The sequence below is a fragment of the Hipposideros armiger genome, unplaced genomic scaffold (genome assembly GCF_001890085.2).
Source record: "Hipposideros armiger isolate ML-2016 unplaced genomic scaffold, ASM189008v1 scaffold_950, whole genome shotgun sequence".
Taxonomy (NCBI): Eukaryota; Metazoa; Chordata; class Mammalia; order Chiroptera; family Hipposideridae; genus Hipposideros; species Hipposideros armiger.
In genome coordinates, this window is record NW_017732300.1 from 216,790 (window position 1) to 241,496 (window position 24,707).

General features: G+C 55.9%; 1 protein-coding gene across 1 annotated transcript in view; it reads right to left on the minus strand.

Moving 5' to 3' along the window:
- Window positions 1-396: 396 nt before the first annotated feature.
- The window catches only part of QSOX1 (quiescin sulfhydryl oxidase 1), a 37,997-nt gene continuing 13,686 nt past the window's right edge, over window positions 397-24,707 (minus strand). Inside the window, exons 3-12 of the mRNA XM_019630831.1 lie at window positions 21,983-22,028; window positions 21,333-21,435; window positions 19,287-19,377; window positions 16,925-17,070; window positions 15,190-15,324; window positions 12,594-12,723; window positions 9,224-9,346; window positions 8,384-8,531; window positions 4,223-4,402; window positions 397-2,314 (exon numbers count right to left, since the gene is read on the minus strand). Coding sequence (XP_019486376.1) covers window positions 1,527-2,314; window positions 4,223-4,402; window positions 8,384-8,531; window positions 9,224-9,346; window positions 12,594-12,723; window positions 15,190-15,324; window positions 16,925-17,070; window positions 19,287-19,377; window positions 21,333-21,435; window positions 21,983-22,028 — 1,890 coding nt within the window. The 3' untranslated portion in view covers window positions 397-1,526. The remainder of the gene's footprint in view (window positions 2,315-4,222; window positions 4,403-8,383; window positions 8,532-9,223; window positions 9,347-12,593; window positions 12,724-15,189; window positions 15,325-16,924; window positions 17,071-19,286; window positions 19,378-21,332; window positions 21,436-21,982; window positions 22,029-24,707) is intronic.

Here is a 24,707-nt window from a genome sequence, read left to right on the forward strand (position 1 = left end):
CCCTGCTCCCTGCTGAGCAGACAGCCAAGGCCCCACTTACAAACAAGCCTTCTTCTTCCAGCGGGAGCCGGAGGCGCAAGCCACCTGGCGCGGAGGGCCAGGCAGGTGCAGGAGGAGGCACCTCCAGCAGAACTGAGAGCACCGGCAGGTGTTCCCTGGGCTGGTGGAGGAGGAGGAGGTGGGACTGCACCTCCACAAAGGCCTGTCCTGGTCTCATGCAGACTGATGGGGCCACGGCCTGGGGAGCTCTGTGGGCAGTGGGAGCCCCACCCAGGGCACCTGGTCACTGAGCCAGAGGAAACCACATCTGGCTGGAGCCCAGGTAAGGCGGGACTTTGCACATTCTGTCCAGACCTGAACGCTAGGTCTCCAGTAGCCAGGGAAAGGACACGCGGGTGCTTGCCTTAACAAAAATAATTTATTCCATAGCCCTCCCAAGCAGTGGGCAGAGTGAAAATCAAGCATGTGTACAGCATCAACCCTCCAACCCTTTCACCTCTATATGACAGGAGGTGGGCCCTCGGAAGAGACGACCCTCCCATCGCTCCAGCACCCCCCACGTTCAAAGATTAGCATCTACCTTGGAGACAAAAATCAAAAGACAAAGACCCAGCTCCGAGAGTGCTGAGCCCAAGGGGGAAGAGCCAAAGCATATTTGAAGCAACCCTATTTTTCCTGAGTCTTCACTCTACCTCTCACAGCTAAGCCCAGAGCAAGGCACTATAGATCCCAACAGCCCTCCTAAATCCCACACTACCCCCACATCAGGTCCTGCAGAGCCAGCCACTCACCCCCCAGCCCAGTGACCATCACCCACCTGGCTGGGCACACCTGCACCAATCCCAACCTGTGCACTTCCTGTAGCAGAGGTTTGGGAAGGAGCCACCCAGAGGCTCTCCTCCCGCAAACCTCACCTGGGAGGCCAGCATGACTTCCAGAAGCTTCCAGACTCTACCCTAAAGCCAAACCCCACGCAGGAGGTCTGGGGCGCTGGAGGATAAGCAGGCCACCGAGGGCCAGAGGCAGTCCTTCCTTCTCTGGTGTGACGGCCTCTTCATATCCAGAAGGGAGCGGGATGGACGGAGCCCTGGAATGTAGTGAGGGGTTCCACTCCAGCCCACTCAGCCTGGGGACCCCTCCTCTGGATGGGAGCCTTGGAAACTGAGGCTCACTTGTCCTAATTTAGGGCCAAGACCAAGCAGGAGACACGGCAGCTTCAGCAAAAGTGAGGCAGGGCTTCAAATAAGCTGAAAAAGAGGGATTTGGCGCTGAGAGGTCAGAGGCTGGGCCTCCCACCCTCTCTGCCCAAGGCTTTCCTTCCCGTGTGGTCAGATGAACCTGGGCCCTGTGCACATCTTCGTATCTGTGGAACACTCCTTCCAGAAGGCCCAAGGAGGTTCCCTGGAGCAGCTGGTTTTCCTGGATTACCCTGGACAAGGAGTGAGGGAGGAGCGGAGGGGGCAGGGGGCTGGAAGGGCGCCAAGGATAACAGCTGCCTTTCCTGCTGTTCTCCCAAGGTGGCCGGTTTAGGCTGCGGGGTGGCTAGCATGGCCCTTCAGGGCCCTCATCCTGGCCCGGAAGAAGGTGTACACGGCCAGCAGGCCCATAAAGGACAGGGAGTACAGCACCACACAGAGGCTGATGTCCAGGTGGGAGAAGTCCCCTTCCAGCACCTGCAGCCACTGGCCTCGGCCCTGCAGGGCCCCAGCCTCTGGCTCCCCCTCGGGGACACCAACCAGCTGCTTGGAGCTGCGGCCCACTCGTCTCAGCTCTGAAGGGCCTCTGGGGAAGCTCTTCTCAGCCAGGAACTCAGCCAGGAATCCAGCGGCTCCTGTGTCGCGCTTGGTCAAGGGTCGCTGCCCTTTCGGCTGCTCCAGCTGATCCCTCTGAAGCTCTGCTATGTGCTCGAGAGATCCCTGGTCTAGCTCAGCTCCGGTCAGACTGGGGCCAGCCTGCATCTCCTGCAGGATGCTGTCCTCGAGTCTCTCCGCTACAGCATCCAGGACGATCTTCCCGGGGGACTTTGTCTCTGGACCCACCATGAGCTCAGCCTTGTCAGGGCCCAGCGTAGAATTTCCGGTCTCCAGCTCCGGCTGCCGTGTGGCAGCCATCCTCTGCGCGCCCCTCCGCGGGCCCGGCCCACGTGAAGGACGGTCCACGACCACATTGCTCCGCGAGAAGTGGGTCTTGAAGAAGCTGAGGATGTTGCCCAGGTCCCACACTGGCGTCCCCCGGAGTTCATTGTGGCAGGCGGAACAGAGCTCACGGGGCGGCCACTGCACCTTGGGGAACTGGGGGTCCTCGCTGGGGGCACCTGGGGAGAGAAGCACACGCGGGTTAGCGGTGACACACTGGGCCCGCCCAGGCCTCGTTCTGCCAGGCACAACGCCAGCATCCTCATCTGCAAAAGGGGCTCACCACGGCCTTTGGAAAGGAGAGAAGCACGAGGGAAGGCAGACAAAACTCTAGCTAGCACAGGACGTGGCCTGCAGCGCGCCCAACAGCGGTGCCTCTCTGGGTGAGCACTCCAGTTTCCCAAGGGAGTGAGGACAGCTCCCCTCCAGACACTTCCTCATCATAACCCACATCTCCCTTTGTCAACTTCACGGCCAGCGTGCGCCCCTGGAGCAGATGTGAGGAAGGGTGAGAAGGCTCACAAAGATCGGTCTTGCAGTCTTTGGTTGGTCTGCTAGTTATTTATCTTCTTTGCATTTTTAAAAAATTTTACAAGTTTTATACAGTGGAGATATATTACTTTTATAATTAAAGGAAAAATGTTCTTTAAAATAAGAGTTTGTGGCACATGGTCATTCCACAGGTAATTCCACTGCAGCCCTCTGGGGTAGGTGGGAGTTAGTGGAATTTCCCATTCACGTGGGCTCCAAAGGGTGGTTGTGGGGTGGCTGGGGGCCTGGGCAGGGGACAAGGACACTCAGAAGTCATGAAGTTGCCCTGACCACCAGGTTGCTGGGGCCCCAAGCGGGGTGGCACTGTGGGCAGAGCCCTGGCTGAACCCCAGGGGGCCTGTAGGCTACCAGCCAGTGTAGCCAGAGAATGCAAATCAGTCCATCTCTCTCTTAAACTCCTAACGGGTTTAATGGGAAAAACAGTTGCTGGCCAGAATAAAGCAGCAAGTGATGTAGAAGTCAGAATGGTCATTTTGGAGAGGGGTCAACAAGTAGATTCCAAGGGTCCAGTGAGAAGGAACAGTGAGTGGGCCTTGCGATGCGAGCACTCGGTTTGTACCTGCTCATTACTGTGATTGGTTTGATCTGAAAGGGCCCCCCCAGAGGGGATAGGGTACCGCCTTCCTTAAGGTCCCTGGGAGGGTGGCGGCAGCTGGGCCTGGAGGAAAGCTGGGAGCCCGAGGTCATAGGGCTAGAGGGTCAAATGGAGCATTTGGTGGCAGGAGTGGGGGAGGGAGGGAAGAGGTGGGAGGAGAGACGGGCACGTGCCTTCTTTTCAAAGTCCACCAAGAGGCCCCAGGAGACCCACCAAGTGCAGCCGCCCACACCACCTGCTCCGTCCAGCTCCTTTAACCTCGCCCGCCCCGGGCCTCATCCCCGCCTCCCACCCCTGGGAGGTCTATCCAAGCCACGCGCACCCCCCTCTCCCCACAGACAAGCCCAGGCCCTTGTCCACAGATGGCTCCCTCCCAACCCCCCAGCGCGGGTGGCCCCTGCTTTTGCCTGTTGGACCCATCAGGCTCCTGTGCGGAAGGAACACCGTCAATGAGGGGAACTCAGAAAACGAGGCCTCCCCCTGGGGGATCAGTCCCTGGGATTTCTTTCCCAGCACATTTTATGATGAGACCCCTCCCAGGGGGTGGAGAAGCCCAGCTGCCTCCTCCCTGTTGGTTTGAGTAAGGGGCCAAGAGCCAGAAGGCAGAACAGGGGAGGCAGGAGAGGGGCCCCAACAGGCCAGAGGGAGGGGCCCTGGTGCAGGGGAAAGAGAGAGCAAGGGCACTGGAAGACCAGGGTCTTCAAGTGTCAAAGCCTCGGTTTCCTCATCTGGAAAATGGGTCTAATGATATTGCCATATATCAGCAGGGCTGGCAGAACATGTGAAATGGCTCTGTGTGCTGTGAAACGCTGTGATGCACAGGGTGTTACCCGGGGGACAACGAGTGTCCTGTCTCCTACCTCTGGTCCAAGATTCCGAAGTTCCCCACCTCACCCTCCCTCTGTAGATGACTCCAGCCTTGGCGGTGGCCCTTCCTTACCTGCGAGGCGAGTATTGACCTTGTTGTGGCTGGACCAGAGCCAGAGAACAGCGCTGTCCAGACTCCCCACCCGGTGCATGGAGGCAGCAGCCATCTGCTCAAAGTGGTCAGCACAGTCTTGGCAGCCGAAGAAGTAGCGAATGTAGCCCCGGATGGCCTGGAGGACTTCCTGAGCCTTGGCTACGGGGGAGAGGAGGCACCGTTCACAGGGGTCCCTCACACCGCCTACCCCTGCTGGTCCCACCACCCTTCCCTCCACAGGCCCGCCATGGTCACCTCCACCATGCACCCCACACTCCAGCCCATCCGATGAGGGGTCCAGGCTCTCCCTGCCTACTTCTCCACCTTCCAGGTGTCACTTTAGAGGTGACTTATCTCCTCCCAAACTCCTAAACCCCAATTTCCCTTCTTTGCCACTCATTCAGGCCCTTGTCACTTACTGACACTCAGGATAAAGTCCAAACTTGTCAGCGGGACACTCAGCCTCCTTGAGAAGTGGCTGGAGAGGGAGGCAGGGGCCCAAGTGCCCACCCCCCACCCCTGCGCTGCCCCGTCTTTAGACTTCCTGTTCCAACGTGCTCCCCACCATGCCTCCTCCCTCGGGCACTGCAGCAGGAGTCCGTCCTGATGTGCCCTGCACATCCTCTAATTTGTTCCATCTCCCCCCCCATCCCCTCCCACCAGTCCCCCTGGACTGGTCAGCACTGACCTCTGAGTACTCCCCCAACCTTCCCGCTCTGCCTGACGTGGGGTTCCTCCCTGAAGACACTGCCTCCCAGGCCCCTCTCAAACCCTTTCCTCTCACACACTCCATACACCGCAGGGCTGGAGGCAGTGGAAGTATCCTTGTGTCGTTGCCTCCAAACTCTCTTCCTGCTGCAAAACCTCCAGCCCTTTAAAAGCCGATCCCCTGATCTCACCCCTCCGTCCCCTAGGACATCAGCAGCCTGCTCTGTCCCGCTGACCACCACACCCAGGCCACCGTTCCTGGCCATCTTAGCACCCACACCGCCCGTGCCTTGCCGCTCACGTCCCAGCCCCCTCAGCAGCACCAGTTCCTGCATCCAGCCGTCGCCCACCCGCCCACCACCTGCCTCCTTGGCCTGCCCTCGTGCTCTGCACCTCTCCCTTTCTTGCCCCCTCCAAGATTTTACCCCTGTAAATATTTTGTTATTACACCATCAATTTCTCCCTTAATATGGGATCATTCTGACTAGTAAAAACAACTACAATAACGAGTTCCCTTCTCTGACCCCCGTTACACCCCAGCGACGTCCCCATTGGCTCCAGGTTCTTCCCTGCTCGTCTCTCTTCAGCCCAATCCAAGCAGGCCTTTCTCACCACTAATCCACCGACACAGCTCTTGCCAGAGAGGTCCCCAGCTCCAGCAGCACGGCGGCACCCACTCGGCCAGCTACGTCCTCCTCCTTGAAACGCTCTATTTGGAGGGGGGCCTCTTGAGATCGCAATGGCTGCTCCTTTTGAGTCTCCTTGGCTGGCCCGGCTCCTCCAGCAAGGGTCCAGATGCTGCAGAGCCCAGGGCTCAGGCCTCAGCGCCCTTCCCTGCCCACCCACTAACGGGCCCATCAGTGCCAGGGTTGTAGCTGTCATCTCCGGCTAATGACCACAGGATGTGTATCTCTACCCTGGACCTCTCCCCAGAACTCCGGATTCAAGTGTCTACCTCTCCATCACCAGGTGCTCAGGCCCAACAACTCCGGGGTCCACCCAGAGCCTCGATCCTGCAAGCTCTTCATCCATTCCATTGCCAAGTGCTGTCAGCTCTACCTTCAAAATACCTCCCAAATCCAACCACTTCTCCCACGTGCAGACCTCCAGCTCTAGTCCGGGCTCCACTGCCTCTGCTGGACTAACTACAATAGCTCCACAGCTTCCCAACGGGTGGCCCTGCCTCCACCCTCCAGCCCGTAATCTTTCTAAAGCAGTCATCGTTTGCATCGTGTCCCTGCTTCAACCCTCCAGTGGAATCTCCGAATGCTGGGACAGAAATCTAAACCCCTCGCCCGCCCCCTCTCCCGCCTCCCGCCTCCCAGGGTCTGCCATGTGGGCCTCCTTTCGGGGCCACACACACGTCACACCTGCGCCTGCTCGTCCTTGGCCTGTGCTATGGGCTGAAATGTGTCCTCTAAGATTCATACTAAATTTCAGGTTGAAGTCCTAAGCCCCAGGACCTCAGGATGTGACTGTGCTTGGACACAGGGTCTTTAAAGAGGCGATTTGTTAAAACGAGGTCATCAGGGTGTGTCCTTATCCAATCTGACTGGTGTCCTGGTAAGAAGAGGGAGCTTGCTCACAGGGAAGACCACATGATGGCACAGGGAGAAGGTCATCTCTAAACCAAAGAGGGGCCGCAGCAGAAGCCCACCCTGCCAACACCTTCATCTTGTACTTTCAGGCTCCAGGCGGTGAGAAAATAAAAGCCTGTTGTTTAGGGTTTAGGCCCCCCCAGTGGCTCTTGGTCATGGCAGACCTAGCAAACCAGTTCAGCCCGGAAGGCTGTCTTCCCAGACGTCTCCCCTCTCCCCATCCAGGTCAGAGATCACCACCTCAGAGAAGCCTCCCAGCCCCCGTCTAAACACAGCGCCGCCCCCAGGCCTCTCACACCCCACTTTGCTCCGTCTTCTCCACAGCATGCATCATCATAACTGAAACGATCTCCTTGTGTGTTTACTGTCCGTCTCCTGCCACTGAAATATTGTCCCCTTGAGGCAGGGATTTCTCGTCTCATCCCACTGTACTGTCCCCCGCCCCCCGAGCCGGGCCTGGCACTTTGGAGATGCTCATAAATACTGGCTGACTGGACACAGTGACTGGCGGGCTGTCCCCACACCCAGCAGCTCCCCTAATTCCCTCTGCCGCTGCCTCTGGGGGCCTTCCCTCTGTCAGGGATGGGACGCTCTTCCTTCCTGGCTCAACTCCTGTTCTTCCAACCACTCTCAACTGTAAAAACTAACAGAAACGGAGCCACTTTAAAATGGAGTCGGAGCTGCCATCCCAGAGGACCGAACCTGCCTTGCAAGTCTTATGCCTCAAACCTCTGGGATGATAAAATAGGGCAAAATCACCTTTGAACTAGGCCTAGAGCAACATTATGTCCCAAAGAACTATGCAATGCTGACAAAACAGCAGGGACTATGACTCCTGGACCGATGGCTACCAGACTGAAAATTAAAACCATCGTTTAGAATTAACGGCACTATGTTAGCGCATCTGGACCAGTAGAAATGCCTTCCTTCTATTGGTGTCCGCTCCCCTTCCCTTCCTTATAAATTCCCTTTGCCTTTGTCTCCTAAGTAGAACACTATTTGGGTTTCTGCCTGAATCAGTGCTTCCCCAACAGCTATCCTTTTTTTCCCTTCATCTGAAATGAACGCTTGTGGTCTCTCCCTTTGGCCTTTTATTTTTAGGCTGACCCAGCACACGTCCTCCTGCCCTTCCCGACAGCGTGGCACATTCCCTGTCCTTTACCGGACACCCTTCTCTCCCCCTTGGCTCTGGGCCCTGGGGCACTGCATGCAGCCCTGCACCCGTCTCCCAACCACGAGAGCAGGGACTGTCTCTGTTCCGCCTCTGTCCCCTGCAGGCTGGGCCAGGGCCTGATATAACCTTGGTCCCTCAGTAAACGTGAGCTGAACTGGCTGCCCACCCTTTCGGTCGTTAAGCGAAGGTGAGGCGGTGTGGGTGGTGGAGAGCGAGCAGCTGCACAGTCTGGCGAGGGGACCGGGCAGGAGGGGCGAGGTGTTTCCCCAGCTTCCCCTAGAAAATGGTTTTTCAGTGGGAAACAATAAAATTGCTCAAAGTACATGGGACCGGCCATGTAAACTGTGAAACAGACACAGTTCTTTTCTTTATAGGAGTACAGAAAATGAAACCACACATTTTTCACGAGGACTGCAAACAAAGCAAGCTTGTGGCTCCAAGAAAGCCTGGGAGAAGACTCACACCCCCGAGTTTGTGGGGCACCAGCCTGGGGTGGGGTGCAGGACTGGGTGGCTTGTCCAGGTCCTCCCCATTCTGGATAATGCTGGTCGTGGGTGGCTAGCTGCAAACTCAGAATCCCCTAAAGAGAGCCTGCAGCAGGGAGACAGCGGAGACGGGACGGGCTGGGCTGAGGCCCCAGGCGCACAGGCCCCGACTCACCTGCTTCCTGTGCGTGGTCTGCATTCTGCCGAGCTGCCTGCACGGTCAGGAAGTGGAAGAGGACCCACAGGGAGCAGGGGAAGCCCCGGAAGTGCGGCTCGCTCCCCTGGCAGCCGACCCAGTTCACCTTCTTGGCAATCACAGCGCCCTAAGGGACACAGGTGAACATGAGCGCACATGTGGAGAAGATCAAGGATGGGAGGCAGGTGAGGCACTTCCAGGAGACTCAAAGGTCCGCACACAGCCTGAGACTAGTGAGATCCCTCTCTCAGGCTAGCACTTCGAAGGGGGCATTGCCCTTCCTCTGGCTACACCCACCACAGCATCAGACCTGTCCCTACTCTAGCCTCAACTTCGCCATCTGTAAAAGAGGGGCCGATCCCTGAGGTTCCTTCCAGCTCTGACATCCATGTCCATACGGCTTTGCGGCTCTGCTGGCTGCAGCGGCCACCTCAACAGCGGGGAGAGCAGGAGCCGACAGGCGCCCCTGGAGAGGGCCAGAGAAGCCACGCTGAGCAGCGTGGTACACTCGGAGGCAACAGAGAGCAGTAGTGAAAAATCCTCTCACAACTGGTGTCTCACAATCGGCTTTACTTCCCAGCCCAACCACTTACTGGCTTAGACAAGTTCCTTAAACTCAGTTTCTTCATCTGCGAAATGGGGATAATATCCACCCGGCACTAGTGTGGGGCGGAGAGTATTAAATGAGATATGCATGTAGAGAGCTCATAAATAGTGATGTATTTGTTATTAATGGAAGGACCTAACCATCCTGGTCAGTCAGAGGCCAGCGGTGACCCCTCCGTTCCCACAGTCACCGAGATGGGGTGCCCAACTCACCTCATTCCTGCTTTCCAGGGCAGTTTGAAAGAAGCCGTAGGGTATTTTCTTTCTCTGCTGCCTCTTGAGCCAGTCGTTCATTGAGTGTAGGAAGTTCTGGACTAAGGGCTGGCCAGGGAAGTACTATGGGAGGAACAAGTTCAAGTTGGAGACTGAGAAACAAACCCCCCAGAGGCCCCCAGCCCCGGGGATGGGAAGGGGCTGGGCAGGCAGGGGGCCAAGGCAGGAACGCCTTCCACCTGACACACATGTGGGGTCCTCACTGTCTTGGCTCTGGGGAGGGGAGTGGAGTGGAGGGGAGAGAGGTGATAAGTGAAGCCGGGCTCTGAAGGCCTCGGGCTCCGGGGAGGACAGGGCTGAGCACCTGGTCGCTTCCCAGAGATGCTGGGAACCCTGGGCCACACACTACTCTCTCCAGCTGACCTTTTGACAGAGAAGCTGACTTGCTGACTAACTGACCGGCTGGGCTAGGCTGGCAAACAGCCTTTCATTTGTATTCCACCGGCTGCCAGTGGGGACAAGGCGGCCCGGGGGCTTCCAGCCAAGATCCCAATCTTGATGGTAACTCCCAGTGGTCTCTGAGGAACATGAAAAGCTACTCTGACAATAAGTCAGCTCAAATCTGATTAGTATCAGCACTTTAAAACCACAAGGACTCCCAGGAGGAAGGCAGATATATGTGTGTGTGCATGAATGCGTGTGCAAACACACCACCAGGGGCCCAGGGCAGAAGAGAGAGGCAGCAGCAGAGCTGGTCGAGAGGACAACACTGAGAAACGTGTGGAAGAAACACAGCAAAGAAAACCATTTGACAGAAGGGCTCTGGAGACGGGAATGATCACTAAACAGAAAAACCTGCCAACGATCCAGTCCTCTGCGAAAGCCATTACCTAATCTTATCAAACGTCCTGGGCTGGACGCCGTCCCCCGGGGAGGGAGAAGTGGCCGGAAAGAATCCTGGGCTTTGACACGCTACCTCTTGGTCAGCTCACACAGGCCTCCAGAACCTCAACACAGATTTACAGCTTCCAGTCAGCATTTCTCACTGACCTTTGGCCGTCATCCGGACTTGGAACCTCCCGTCTGCTGAGGCCTTGGTGTCAGAAGGATGAGTTAAGGGGCTCTGGCCTACAGGGAGTCACCCTCTCTGCAGGAGCAGGGAAACCCTGGTGACCACACGCCACCCAGTGGCCAGTCCTGCCAGCCACTCGTGTGAGGGAGCAAGAGAGAGAGGGTGGGGACTGGTAGGGATGGGTACGGCCGGGTAAAAAGGGTAGGGACGGGAGATCGCCCGCAGGACATGCAGAGCGCCTCCCCAAGGGGCACACCAGGGCTGACAGTTCCTCAGGGCAGAGAGGCAGACGGAACACCATCACCCTTCAGGCTCTCCGTGATCCATGCGCGCAGTGGGTGAGGACGTGGGTTAGAACAGAACAGATGTGGGAGCAAGGGTCAGCTCAGCCCGCCCGCCGGCTGGAGGGCCTGGAACAAGGTGCTTGACACCCCTGGGCCTTCACTGCCTCTCTGTGGACGGGATACTGCTCTACCCACCCTGCGGAGTTTGTCATGAGAAATACAAATAAGCTAGTACACAAAGAGCAGTTTGCAGAGTCTGGCACCCTGTCAGAGCCCAAGAAATGGTGGCTGCTATTACTCCTACCTAGAAAGAAGCTACCGAAACAAAGGTAGCGCCAAGATACCCCGCAGTCTCCAGCGGACCAGGCAAGGCTCGAGCAGGCCCTCCGAGCCGTGCCCGCCGCTCCTGGTCTTGTGTCTGCCTGGCTTCCTTGTGTCCTCTGCCCCGAGGCCGGCCCTGGCCTCTCCAAGGGGCCTTGTTTCTGGCACAAAGGGCTCGTTCTCGCCAAACTCACTTCCAGCACCTGAGGGTGGGAGCTCAGCGGGCACCACCCCGCGGGTGCTGCTTACGTCTCTGCCAGGTCAACCATCTCCTGGGTCTAACTCTTCCCCTCACACTGGCTGGAAACCCTCCCACTGGGGACCAAACCAAAAGCGGCTCTGAGTCTGGCTGAGAGATGCAAGCGGCTAACACACAATTTCCCCGGGAGGCGGAATGTCCCTCTCGTCTCCTTCTGAGGGACGCCTGGAAGGCACGCTGGGTGTCAGGCATGTGTCAGCAGGAGGACAGAACACAGAACTGCTCAATGACTTTCTCCTCCTATTCTCTGGGCCAGCCACCCCAGGCCTCGCGACATGGGGACCGAGCGGCTCACAGGGCCTCGGGGGAAAGGTCTCTATCATCAGAAAGGGCAGAACAGGGACTCGGTCTGATCGGACCTCTCCGGGAGAGGCGGAATACTGTCTTGCCTTAGAGGGTACCAGCACTCTGTGACAGCTCACAGGGTCCTCTCAGTGTAATCACACACGCACCTGACTCAGCCAAGTGGGCCAGAAGGCCAGGCTGGTGAGGTGGGGCAGAGGGACTAGGCTGGCAGGCAGCTCCCGGGGCAGAGGTGCAGGTCACCCCCAGAGGTAGCCCCAGCTGCCCACAGACCTGCTCCCGGAAGCTCAGACCTGGCACCCAAGGCTGTGGGTGGCTGAGTCAGCAGTGAGGCCCAGCAGGGACCAGAGCCCGGACCTGACTCAGCACCCTCAGCAGCCAGCGCTGAGGGGTTTAAGTAGGGCAGCAGATCTAGAATCAGAGAGCAGGATGCGGGGAGGGGCAGGAGGCAGCTGCAGAGGGAAGAGGCAGCCCCCGTCTCACCTCCAGACGTGAGGAACGAGCCTGTGGCAGGGCAAGGGGCCCAGACTCAGGGCTCTGAGACCTCAGTTCAACTCTCCATCACACCACCTCCCACGTGGGAGGTCAGAGGCCTAAGCCACGGCCCTGGGGCATCCTGGCCTCTTAAATGGGGGTAATACTCGCCATCCTGCAGCAAAGTTAGGAGGACTAAGTGCCTGACACACCCCAGGTGTGTCACGTGGGCAGGAAACTACAAAGGCACGAGGAAGGCCTGGCCAGGGCCGGGGACCTGGGTCAAACTCTGCTCAGTGTCCAGGAGGGAAGAGAGGAGATGCCGAAAAGCCTTCTTTCCTTCACTGTCGTGTGTATAGGTCCTGCTTTCCCATCACTCTGAGATGGAGGACTCCGGCAGGCAGAGCCACAGTCACTGATCAGCTGGGAATATCCCCAGGGCATCTGGCCCTGTCCCACCCACGCCCCACAAAGCGCTGTCCCAGGCATGGCTGAGGCTGCAAGGAAGCAGCCCAGGGTGGCCTGGGACAGCTGTGGGGCCGGATGTCCAGCCAGACCACGAGCTACTGAGGGAGGGCCTGGGCTGACTCCTGCAAGCCCAGATGTGCACTGACCCTCCGGAGCTGCATGGACAATGGAGGCCATGGTCCTGCTCACCTGAGCCAGCACTGCCATAAACTTTTTCAGGGCCACCAGGCGCTGCCCCTCCAGGACAGAAAACTTGCCCACTTCTACCCGGAGGATGTAGTGTAGTGCGGATTCCAGGTCAGCCATGTAGATCTTGGAGCTGAGGAGCCAGAGAAAAGCAGAGAAAGAAAGGGGATTAACCACAGGACGGGGCTGAGGAGGAGAGCCCAGGGCTGAAGGGGGAGGAGAGGAGGGCCACTGCCGATGGGCCCAGAGTCCTCTGAGTTGGCACGTGGCTCTGTAACTAGCTGTGTGACCTTGGGTATATTACTTAACTTCTCTGAGCCTCAGTTCCTCATCTGTAAGATGGGCATAATAATAAATTACTCACAGGTAAGCGGCTGAGAAGATTAAATAAAAGTACAAATGTACACCCCTCATCAGCTCCTGGCATAGAGTAGGGGTTCCCCTCTGCAGGCCCAGAGCCAGCCCCTCCCGTAACTCACTAAGGGTGTTTTAATCAGGCTGCTAGTGGAAGGTTGAGCTCAATTCTCTGTTCTGACCAAAGACCCCTATGGACAAACAGACCAACAAGTGTGCCCACACTACATGGCTCTGGAAAGACCAAGGCTTTGGCGCTCTCTGAACTGGGCATAGCGGGGCTGGGCAGGAAGGAAAGCAGTGTGAGTGTTTATTTGCGGGCGGATGTCCTCAAGGCTGCCAGACCTCAGGTGTCGGGTGGGGCTCCAACACACATCTCCTGGGCTGACCGAGCCCCGGAGGAACAGTTGCCGGCTCCAGGCTGACTGTTCTATCCCCTTCCCGGGTGCTCACTTGGGGCCTGGGCTCTGGGTTCTCACGGGAGGGCCCCTCAGGTTCTGGCTGCTTCTGCAGCCGCCTCCTGAGGCCTGGTTCTGGCCTCAGTTCTACAGGGAGCTAGTGCTGGGAGCTGGGCCAACCCAATCTACCTCTCTGAGCCTCAGGGACATCCCCCATAAAATAAACTGATGACTCCTGCCCTACCTACCTCCTAAGGTTGTGGTGAGCCAGGAGGTCAGCTAAAGGGGTGGGCTCTGTGACCACCTGGCAACGTCCTCCCTCTGCTCCACCGTGGTATCCCTGGGCCTCAGTTTACCTCTCCACTCTTGTGTTCTGACTGAAGGAGTGGCCTTATGCCAGAGATAATATATGGAAGGCACCCAGCACAGAGCTTGGCACATAAGGCCACTGAGTGTCAGTTATTACAGTAATTTGAATGATCATAATGACCACTTCTACCTCTCAGTTTCTTTCCTTCTCCCCTGATTTATTAAAACTCTCTCCATTGGGCCAGCCGAGTGGCACACTGGTTAAGAGTTGGCTTGGGACGCCGGCTCTGAGCAGCAGGGCCCTGGGTTCGGATCCCACATGAGGGCCAGTGACGCTGCCCTCTACAGCTAAGATGGTGAACAACAGCTCGACCTGGAGCTGGGCTGCCGTGAGTTGCCAGCGACGGCGTAGGCTGCAGTGGGCTGCCGTGAGTTATGTGAGTGGCCAGCAGCCAGCGTTAAGCGGCCAGCAGCCGGCATGAGCAACCGTCCAATAGCCAGCGACCGATCTGCCTCACCCGGGAAGAGCGCAATGATAATACCAACATGGGCCAGTGAAGCGACGTCCTCCACAACTAGACTGAAGAACAAAAGGACAGCAACTTGTCTGATCCCCTTCCCTGATTCACCAATAAAATCTTAAAAAAAAAATCTCTCCATTATCACTTTCTACCCTTAAAGTCCCTCATGCTGGGGTGTAAATTCCTTCTGGAAATCACATGACCTTTCCCCCAATTCTCTTGTGCAGCCCCCTCTAGAGGCTGCCTTCTTGATGCAGCTCTGAGCTCCCTGGTCAGCTATTTCCACTTGGTATGCCGCTGGGTGCCAGCACAGAGGGGGTTACGACCTTGTCTCCCGGCCCCGAAAAGTAGGAATTCTACAAGGGCAGAGCCTCGGAGCTTCAGAGAAGAGTAGCTTTCTCATGCTTACAACAGTGCACAAAGGCACAGGCTACCTCAAAAAGCAGGGAGCCCCCTGACACCAGACATGGTCACGTGAGGTCGGGAACCTTCCCAGAAGGGACGCTATGAGGGGATCGCAAGCTCTGTGTGGGCAGGGACTCCATCCGCCCTGTATAATCTGTATTTACAGTGCCTAGCACGTAGCTGGCACACAAAACTATTTGCTGAAGAAATCAATGCTTGGGTGGGAAGCTGGTTTGGAGGCCACAGATTATCTTTCCCAAGTTGATTCGACTTGTTTATGAACAGAGTTAAGCTTCGGGAACGTGGGCACTTCTGGAAAGCGTTCATTCCATCACGAAGGATACAAGTAAATGCTGTGTGGCATCCCCCAGTCAGTGGACACTGGGGAGGCTGCCAGTCGGCTGCAGCTACTGGCCACACATCTAGACCCTCCCAAGCACTGCTGGCAGCCAGTCGGGGCCCCAAAGGCCAAGGCCAGCCCTCAGGGGGTCTGGGCTCAGGAGGGCACATGCTAAGCCCATGACAAGGAACAGAGTGGTATGAAGGTTGGCATCTGTGAACAGAGGAAAGGCTGGGGTGGGGAAGGGGTGAGGCAAACTGGTATGGCCTTACCGATCGGCAACTTTCCACACGGTGGGAGCTATCGTATTAGCAGTGGTTGGTGCGACTGTGGTGCGGGCAGACTCCCGGGTGGCCCCGGCGAGCCTCTGCAGGTAAGCGGTGTAGAAGGACCTGGATTCCACAAGCCTGTGAGGGAAGACAGCCACAGGGGAGCGGCAGTGAGTACGGAGAAAACAAAACCGCAGAACTAACTCGTGTCAGGAGAGGAGGCGGCGGCTCATCTGACAGAAGTGTTTACTGAGAAACATTTCAACTTGGTTCCATCTTATCCTCATGAGGTCAAAATTGGGGCCCTCCTGCCTTACTTTAATCTTTCTAGTCACTGCTCATGCTGTGGCAAGGCTCCGTGATACCAATTTGATGTGAAAATCCCATCTGGAAAAGCAGCTAACCTGCCCCGGAGAGGCTGTGGGACAGAGCGTCTCTGGGGACAGTGCTAGTTCTGCCCATGGACCGGATGGCTGGGTCTGACTACCTTCCCCAGAGACCAAAGCTACACAGTGGCAGCTCACCTCAAGGAAGCTGCCCGCTCACAAGCTTGCTCTGAGCTACCAGAGGGGACATTAGTACCCAAGGAAATCAAGGGAGTTTGATAAGTGATTTTTTAAAAACTACAACAACAATTAAAAAAAACACTAAAATTCTCAAATCACTTTATAATCCTTTTGGTTTCTTCCTCTCCTCTGATAGAGAGGAGTCCTCAACAGCGGGAGGCGTCTCCTGGTCAGGGCCCTGGGGAGGGTGGGATGTGAGGACCAGCAGGAGTGTGATGGCACCCCCAGGGGAACTGGCACTGGGAAGCACCGCTTTCCACTCGGCTGTGCTGGCCTGATGTTTATCGATGAGCAGATGGCTCAGAAGCAGCATCGTCACAAATAATTTTCCCCTCCACCAACTCCAAGTGAGGAAAAACAATGCCGCCTCTCCCCACCAGGACTGGCACTTTGTGGGCCTGCGCAGAAAGTGAGTCCATCCTGCCCCGCTGCGGCCATCGCTATCAGAACCCTCTGACAAGGCCCAGCGCTGCCTGGTGATCCGGCCGGTGAGGGCAGGTGGTGGCCCTGCCCAGCCTCACTGCAGGATGGCACTGATGGCCCTGGGCATGGCAGGCAAGCCTTCGTCTCCCTGTCCTGCTTGCAGGGCCAGGCTGACATCAATCATCTGCCCGGGGAGGGCATCGAGGCACCATCTGGCGCCATTTAACAGGCCATTCAGCAGTAGGAGCCTGACAGAGGGGCTGCGGCTGGCCTGATTGTTTTCTCTTGGCATTTTGGAAATGGCTATTGTCTGGCTTCTAATGAACTTTTCTGCAATTAGAAAACCAAAGACAGGGAGGGTCAGGCACGCGAGTACATGCCAGGCCTACAGCCTGCCAACCGGTCTGCAAGCACAGGCAGCCTGGGAACAGGGCCAGGGCTGCGGTGGGGACGGAGCAGACGCGCCAACGCTGGGTGCGCCAGGGGCCTGAGGCAGGACTCCTGAGCCGGGCTGGGGCTGGGGACGGCGTTCTCCGCCCCGACTCCTGGCTCCTGGCTGCAGAGACACTGTCCCACACCCAACAGGCACACATCTGCAGAGGGTGCTGCTCGCCTGCCCGTGGACTCCTCAGGGGAACTGCGGGAGCAAGAACCCGTCAGCCCCTGTGAAAGGCTGGCAGCCTCCCGAAGCAGGAATAAAGGATGAGGCCAGGGAGGGGGGAGATGGGGCAGAGAGACACAGCACTCACACGGGAACCCGGGACAGAGAGCCATTCCGAAACAGCAGGTAGCAAGATGGGAAGTCGGTGACACCAAACTCGTTCACCACGTCGCTCTCCGTGTTCAGGACCCTGCGCACTGCAAGGCCTTGGCGCTGGGACAGATCCAGCGTCACCTGCAGAGACAGCGGACATGTGGGGGCCCAGTCACTGGGCAGAGAGAGCCCTGGGAAGACACCTGGGTGGCAGCTGTGCTCCATCCACTCTAAACCTTACAAAGAACACACTATTGTGATGAGCGGGAGTCTCACACCACCAAGCACATCTTACCCCCCAGGTGACAAGAGGCGAACACTGCCCAAGAGGGGCCGTGGAACTGTGCACAGCGCATGTCATGAATCTTCCAGGACAGCCCCGACTTAATATGCGTTTCTTTCCGATGAGTGCAATTTGTAAAACACACATAAAATGTGGGTTCACCTTTATTCTTATATTCATTGATAAGACTTTCTATACTGAGTCAGACACGAGGATTTCATTTTTAGAAAGAAATAGAAAGGGGAAAAAGGATGTTAGCTAACATTTATTGAGTACGTATTATATCCTACATAGGTTGCTTCATTCAATCTTCAGAATAACACTATGAAACAGGAACTAACATTAGGAGGCCAAGGGAGGGGGCCCAGCACCCTCAGGCTGCCCGGGTTCGAATCCTGACCCCAACGGCCTAACCCTCTCCCTGACCCATTTTCCTTACTTGCAAAATTGTAATAATAATACCAACCTCAGAGGATTGAATGCGTCAGTCTTTAAAAAGGGCTCATAACTAGGACTACCTATTGAAGGTACACGTATGCACTCATTTGAAAAATCAAACTCCTATTGTAGATGAAGAAACAGAGGCTTAGCAGTGAAGTCATGAGTCCAGGTCACACAGCTAGCAAGCGCCTGGGCTGGGCTGTCAACCCCAGTTCAGTCTGGCTGCAGGGCCTCGGCTCGCGGCCACTGTGCCCTCCTGCTTCTCAGACTAGCCATCCCTGAGCACCTCTGTATGGACACAGTCTACAGGGGCCCCTGTCCTTCGTCACTCAGGGGACTTCGGGGGTGGCGTGGGGGCAGGGAGGAGAGCTCTGGTTCCAATGAACACGTATCCCTCACTCCTGTGTGAGAGGCATGACCCGAGGCCTGGCCTGGGACACCGCAAGGGGCAGGCATTCCTTCAGCAAAGCTCCCTGCCCCACCCCACCTCCCTGAGCTTCCCTTCTCAGGGCAGAGGGGCCTGGAGACAGGGCAGAGCTCTCGACTGTGCTGGAGCAGTTTCAGGAGGAAACCCATTCAGAGCCAGCGGTGGTGTTTAATTTCATCCCTACTCTCATGTCTCATCTGTCCCCTTGCACCGCCTTGGAACTTCGCCCACGCACTGGCCGTCCCACCATGGCGTCTGGGAAAAGCCCACACGTGGTCTGGGGAAGCCCATGAGCCAGTCGTGGGATGGTCAGCTCTCTGCATCGGGTCACAGGAATGGGTCTTTATAAAGCACCCACTCGGTGCCAGCTACTAATTCAGGCCGTTTACCGAAATCGCCTCATTTGACTTTCTCGACAGTACTCTGAAGAAAGGCAATTATCACCATTTTACAGGCAGGGAAATGAAGCTCAGAAAGTTAGGTAACTTAATCAGGACATACATGTAAGTGACAGAGTGGGAATTCAAACCTGCCTGGTTCTGTTATCTGCCTCACCTGGCAAGAGACCCCACTTCCTCATGAGGAACGGTTGCTCTCTGATGTTATCTCCCGCCCATTTCTTTTTACTCCAATTCTAGGAGGGAGTGGAGGGGGGCCAGTGTAGAAACAACATGGGCTCTGGAGGCAGACAGGCCCGGTTCAAACCCCTGCTCTGTGAGGTCACTGACGGTGGGATCTTGGACATGTTATATGGTCATCTTTGTTAATTGGGAAGATTAGCAGCTCTACGTGCCAGCAATCTAATCCAACACTCAATAAACAGCAGGTGTTATCCTATTTGGTTTCGAAGAGGGAGATAAAACCAGACACAGGACATGTAATGCACAACACAGTCGGGAACAGTGTATTAACTTTGTACAGTGACAGATGGTAACTAGACTTACGTGGCGAGCAATGTATACAAACGTCAAATCATTACTGTATACCTGAAACTAATTCAATATTGTATGTCAATTATACGTCAATAAAAAAAATATACAAAGGTTTTAAAACACGAAGGTCTAGCTCCTACACTTCCCGACTCTCCCAGCAGGGGTCAGGCCAGTGCTGGGCTCAGAAGTACACCCGGCAGAGACCCGGGAATGTGCCAGAACAGCCCTGCTCCCGAACTTACTAGGCTAAGGGCTATCCAGGAGGGCAGCTCACCTCTCTACCCAGGTAGGAGCCTTCCTTTTCAAAGATCAGGGCCAGGTACTCTTCATCGTTTCTTGCAAAGAACCCATTAATCTCCTCCAGCCTGCAAGAGACAACGCTGGCAGTCACTCTCCATCCACTGTCAGTGGGAGTAAAACTGCTGGTGACACCAGACGTGGCTGACACTGTGCTGCGAGTACACCCACGCAGACCTCCTCTGTTTCCACACGGGGCTTCATGGAATTCACCCCTGCCTGCCCTCCAGTGGGTGTAAACCACACCCTAAGTCTCCAAGGATGGTCCCCCTCATCCAATGGTCCCCCTTCATCTCACCCACCTGGTTGATTGGCTTTTTCATCCTGTTTCTTTTAAGAGTCAGGAGTGAGTAAGAGGCGGTCTGGGGAGGAAGACTCGGAAGGGGCACGCTGACACCATTTGTCCCTGTGCTCTGGGTAAGGCCCAGGCTTCGTGAATATGGGTTTCATTGGTCCCCTTAGAGGCTGGCGATCAGAACCCACCACATGTACAAGCCTTGATCTGTGGCAAGTCATTACCAACTGGGAGGTTTACTTTTTCCTCTCCTGGAGTAGGCATATACAAGGAATTAAAGAATCAGCAAGTCTTGGGTACGGGAGATCTTAGAAGCCATCTATTGGGCTGTCGGAAAAGTCATGACATATTTTTTCTGTTTTTCATTGCAAAAATGCGTCATGACTTTTCCGACAACCCAATGATTCAACCTCTTTATTTTAAGATGAGGAGACTGAGGCCCAGAGCATAGGTTGACATTAAGAAGGTGGCAAATTTTATTATCCCCCCAAACGAGAGAATTAAGCTACCAATTGTTTTCAAAGCTCAAAATCTCAACAGAAAATAACTGCATGATACAAAATTGATCTGTTTCCTTATTCTAATTAAACCCAAAACATCACAAATGCTTAGGAGGCCAGCAGGTGAGACGGCATTAGGGGACTGCTTCTTCCTTTTACCCGCAACCTGAGGACCTAGTTCCCTCTACAGGGTCCAATGACATGGCAGTGGTCACCTCTAAACAGAAGATGCAACATGCGGCCAGTACCGGAGCCTGGACCCATGACAGCACAACGGACATGCTCGAGTAGGGGCCAGAGTGCGCCCCTCAGTGGATGAAAAGAGGCGTACACTCTGCCCCGCCCCCTCCATCTAGCATATCCGTGTGTGCTGCCACTGGACTGGGCTCCAGCACTGGCCCCATGTTTCATGGTGTCCTGCCCTAATTCTCCCACAGAGAGGGACATGTGGATGAAAACTGCCCTGATGAATCCAATTCACAACGCCTCTCATCATTTTTCCTAACTCTCCATCCCCCAGCGGGCCTCACAGAGACCCTGGGCCCAGCATGTAGTCTCGGGGTGCCAGACCCAGGAAACACGCACGCCAGCCTGTGCCCTGCTCCGTCCTTCTTCCGTTTCTCAAGGGCTGTGTCTGTCTCGTTTGCTTACATCCCTCACGGTGCATTTTCAGCACCTCATTTTCCTAGAAAAGAGGGAATCCTGGGAGCCTGCCGACCCCAGCCACTGTGCGTGATGCTCTGCAGCACAGGGAGCAGAGTCACAGCCCCATCCCCCGTCGCAGCCATGGCTCAGGGAATCCAGCCTCATTTTACAGAGCCAGGCTTTCCTCTTCTCAGCCCCGCCCCCCTTTCCTCTAAGTCGTCCTTGACCTCCCTCTTCCGCCCCACGCCCACTCCTCCCAGCGGCCCTCCCTGGGTTAGGGCATGTGAAATTCTGCTGTATCTCCAAACGTTCCTGGGGACAGCTGTGAGAAGCAGCAGCAGACATGACCTGGAGAACTCCCGCCCCTTTTCCTTCCTACCTGGTGGGAGAGGTCCTTGCCCCTGTCAGCCCCAGGAAGACAGGGCTCCTGGGTGGGCCCTCCAGGAACAGGAAGCCCTCTGACCCACTGAGATGTCTGCCCCAAAGGCAACAGGAAGAACCAACCTGGGTTCCCACCGCCCTCTGGCCTCCAGGCCTGTGACCTCGGCCCACACTGCACCAAGCCTGCCCCAGCACCCAATACCTGGCAGGCTCCAGTGGGGGACAGGCAGGGGGCCACGTGTCACTATGAGATTCCAGTGCGTCAATGAGCCTCTCCCGCAGTGTCTGCACATCAGCACCAGCCACTGTAAATAAAAACGGACATGGGGAGGGGCGTGAGGAAAGCAGAAGGAATCCAGTGCCCCTGTCAGCGTCATTCACAGAAATAAAGGGCCCAGGGCCGCTGGTTCTGAGAGAAACAGGGCATGGTCAGTCCACTGCACTAGAGCGGGGTGGGGCTCCTCACGGCCCTCCTCCATGCAAGGGGACCCAATCTCTCAGGGGAAGGGGCAGGAAAAAGTCCCCCAGACCTGGGCCTGTGGGGCTCTCCCCAGGAGCTGTCTGGCACGGCCCTCCAGATGCCAAGCCCACTGTGACATGAAGGGCTATTCTGGGAACGTGGCGACCCTCCCCACTCCCAGGACCCTGGATAGGCCAAAATGGAAGGGCCTGTCAGCGTGGTTTTCCTGAAGGCATCTTCCAACCTGGCTGGGAAGTACAGGTAGGAAAACATAGTCGGCTTTCAGTTAGGGGAACTCAGCCCTCTGTAGACCTTGCTGGGCTTTCACCCCAGAAGAAACCCAAGGGAAAGAGGGAGGCAGGCAGAGGGACCACGGGAGCCAGGGCACCCACCTGGCAGTGTTGTCCCCGGACCATTCTTGGAAAAGGCCTTGAAGAACTGGAAGTAAACACACAGATAAGAGTCAGTGACGCGGGGAGCTAAGAACACAGCACGTGCGGGCGGAGCTGCTTCCTAAATGGGGTGACTTTGGGCGAATGACTTAAGCTTTGTGAACCTTAGTTTCTTCACGTGTAAAACGAGAACAGGGAGGTTTCAGTCCTTGGAGCTGGACGCTGATTGCTTTCCCCACTGTCCTCGCATCCAGTCCCTAACCCCACAGCGTGGAGGCACGGAGCGAAGCTATAGGCGCCAGCTCATCCACTTTACTGGAGGTGGGCTGTTTCTACAAAGCACCAGAAACCAGCATGACTGGAAAATGTTTAGTGTATGAATGGACTGGAAGACCACTGCTGTTTTTCCTTGTAGACCCCTCTGAAAATATACAGTGAAGTCCCTTCATACACCCCGTGGGAAATGTCTGCCGCTCTCTGAGGCCATCTGTCCTTGCTCCTTATCTTGGAGGATGCTCCCTGTCCACTCAGAACTCCCAGCCTGGCCCAACAGACACCCCACAAAGGGAGGGGTCTCCAGGTTGGTCCTATTGAAGGCAGGGGGGGGGGAGCGGGGGGAGAGGTCTGAGCCTCTTAAGAAGCAAGTCTTGCTACAGGCAGGGCAATTTAACTCATAGCTTTGCCTTTTTCCCAATTACATGCCACTCCAGGCCCAGTCTGTCACTCCTGGGGTGAAAGAACAGAGGACAGCTCCTTAGAATCTGGGCTTCTGTCTAAGTGGACAGAGAGCTGCCAGAGCTCAGGAGGGTACAGAGTTCAGCTGTCCTGACAGACAGCCACTTAACTGCCTGGGGAAGAGGACTCTTCCTGAGGTCTCTAACCTTGGGGCCAGTTGTATCTACCTACCTTTGGCCTCTGCCTCCAACAGCACGGCCATCTGGCCTTATCCCAAGCCGGTGGCTGAGTGCAGGCCCTGGGGTCTGCCAGACCTGAGTTCATGGTCTGGCTCTGCCACGCCCTGGCTGTGTGACCCTGGGCAATCATTAACCTCTCTGAACCATGTAATCTTTAAACGAGGATGACACCATCTACCTGGAGGAACTGCTGAGGAGTCCATGACAGTACACCTAAAGTGCTTAGCAAGGTGCCGGTCCCTACAGCACATGCAGGAAGGGACCACTGACCGTTCACGGCATCATCACCCCCTCCCTTTGTTCCTATCTGTTAAACACCAGGAAACACCGATTACCTGGCACTTGTTTGTTCCAGCCATGTGTGGGAAGAAACCTCAAATCCAGGGGCCACCTGCCCCCGTCTCCCACGGGAGGAACAAAGATGCAGAGAAGCCACCTGTCTCTTCCCACCTGCAACCTTCTCCTGCAGCCTTCATCCTCTCCCGGACCCTAACTCTGCTCACTGCTCTATTCTCTCTCTCTTTTTAGAGCATTCATATAAACTTTTGTTCTGGGTGAAAACCATCTACTGATATACTTTCTTGGCAGTGATTAGACGTATTTGAAATTAATGAAATCATACGTTGGCCTAAGACGGCGTAAAAACAGATCACACGTGTCCTGGTTGAGATCAAGCAGCTACAGCAGGTGAAGGCATTTATGGACGGACACTGTTTCTCCAAAACAAAACTTAAAAAGGCACCTGCTTGGGGTTTGATTTGCTCACAAATAATGGCCCAGAGGATAATTGTTACGGCGGTAGTTATCCTCAGCAAAGGCGCCCCTGTTTATGGACGGTCAGAATTGACCTCCGTGTGCTTCCACAGGATTATGGGAAAGCGTGGCTTTCCCATAGCTACCGCTGTCATTTTCAGTTACTGAAAAGGAACACAGAAAAGTTTCTTCAACCATCAGGTTACCCTGGTAGATACTTATTAAAAGAGGCTGGCATTACCTCCATCAAAAGGCAGCCCCAATTATAACGCTGTGTATCTGAAACTTATATACTATTATATACCAATATTATCTCTATAAAAAAAATAATAAGGTAGCCTCCCCAGACCCCAGCTCAAGTTTCTGAAGGCCGCAGCCACACAGCGTGGAGTCAGACAGGAGCTTCAGTTAGCAAGAGTGACCCAGGGGCATGCAGGGGCCCCCAGAGCCCCCGACCCCGCCAAGAGGGGCAGAGCTACAGGGAAGGCCTCCTGTCTCCTTCACGTACCTCTGCTGTCACGCAGCCTGCCTTCTGTCCTCGGAAGCTTCCCATCTACCTTCTAGAACAAGTCACCACCTGGGCTCTGGCCCCCACACCTCATGGTCTTCAGGAAGCTCTTCACATCAGTTAATCTCTCTTTTCCTCTTTCCCCTCTTCTGCCAGCTTCTTCCCTATGCCGACCAAGTCTCCAACCCTCCTAATCAAAATTCAAAATAATAATAATAATAATAGAAATAAAAGGATGAGGAGGCCCCCCTTCCCTCTCCAGTTACTGCACTTCCTGGTCCCCTGCACGGCCGCATTTCTCCAGATAGAATCTGCCTCACTCGCCCACTGCCCGTGTCGCTTCACTCCCGTGAGCAGCCTGCTGTGGCTCCTGACCCATCACTCCGCCGACCTGCTCCCTGGCCAAGCCAATGACCTCCCCTGCCTTTCTCGCTTCCGTACGGTGTCTGGGTATTGTCACTGCCTGCTTTCCCCCCTGGCCAGGGGTTGTCGTTTTTTTGTGCCCCATTTCCCTGACGCTCTTTCTTTGCCTTCCTGTCACCAGCCTCCC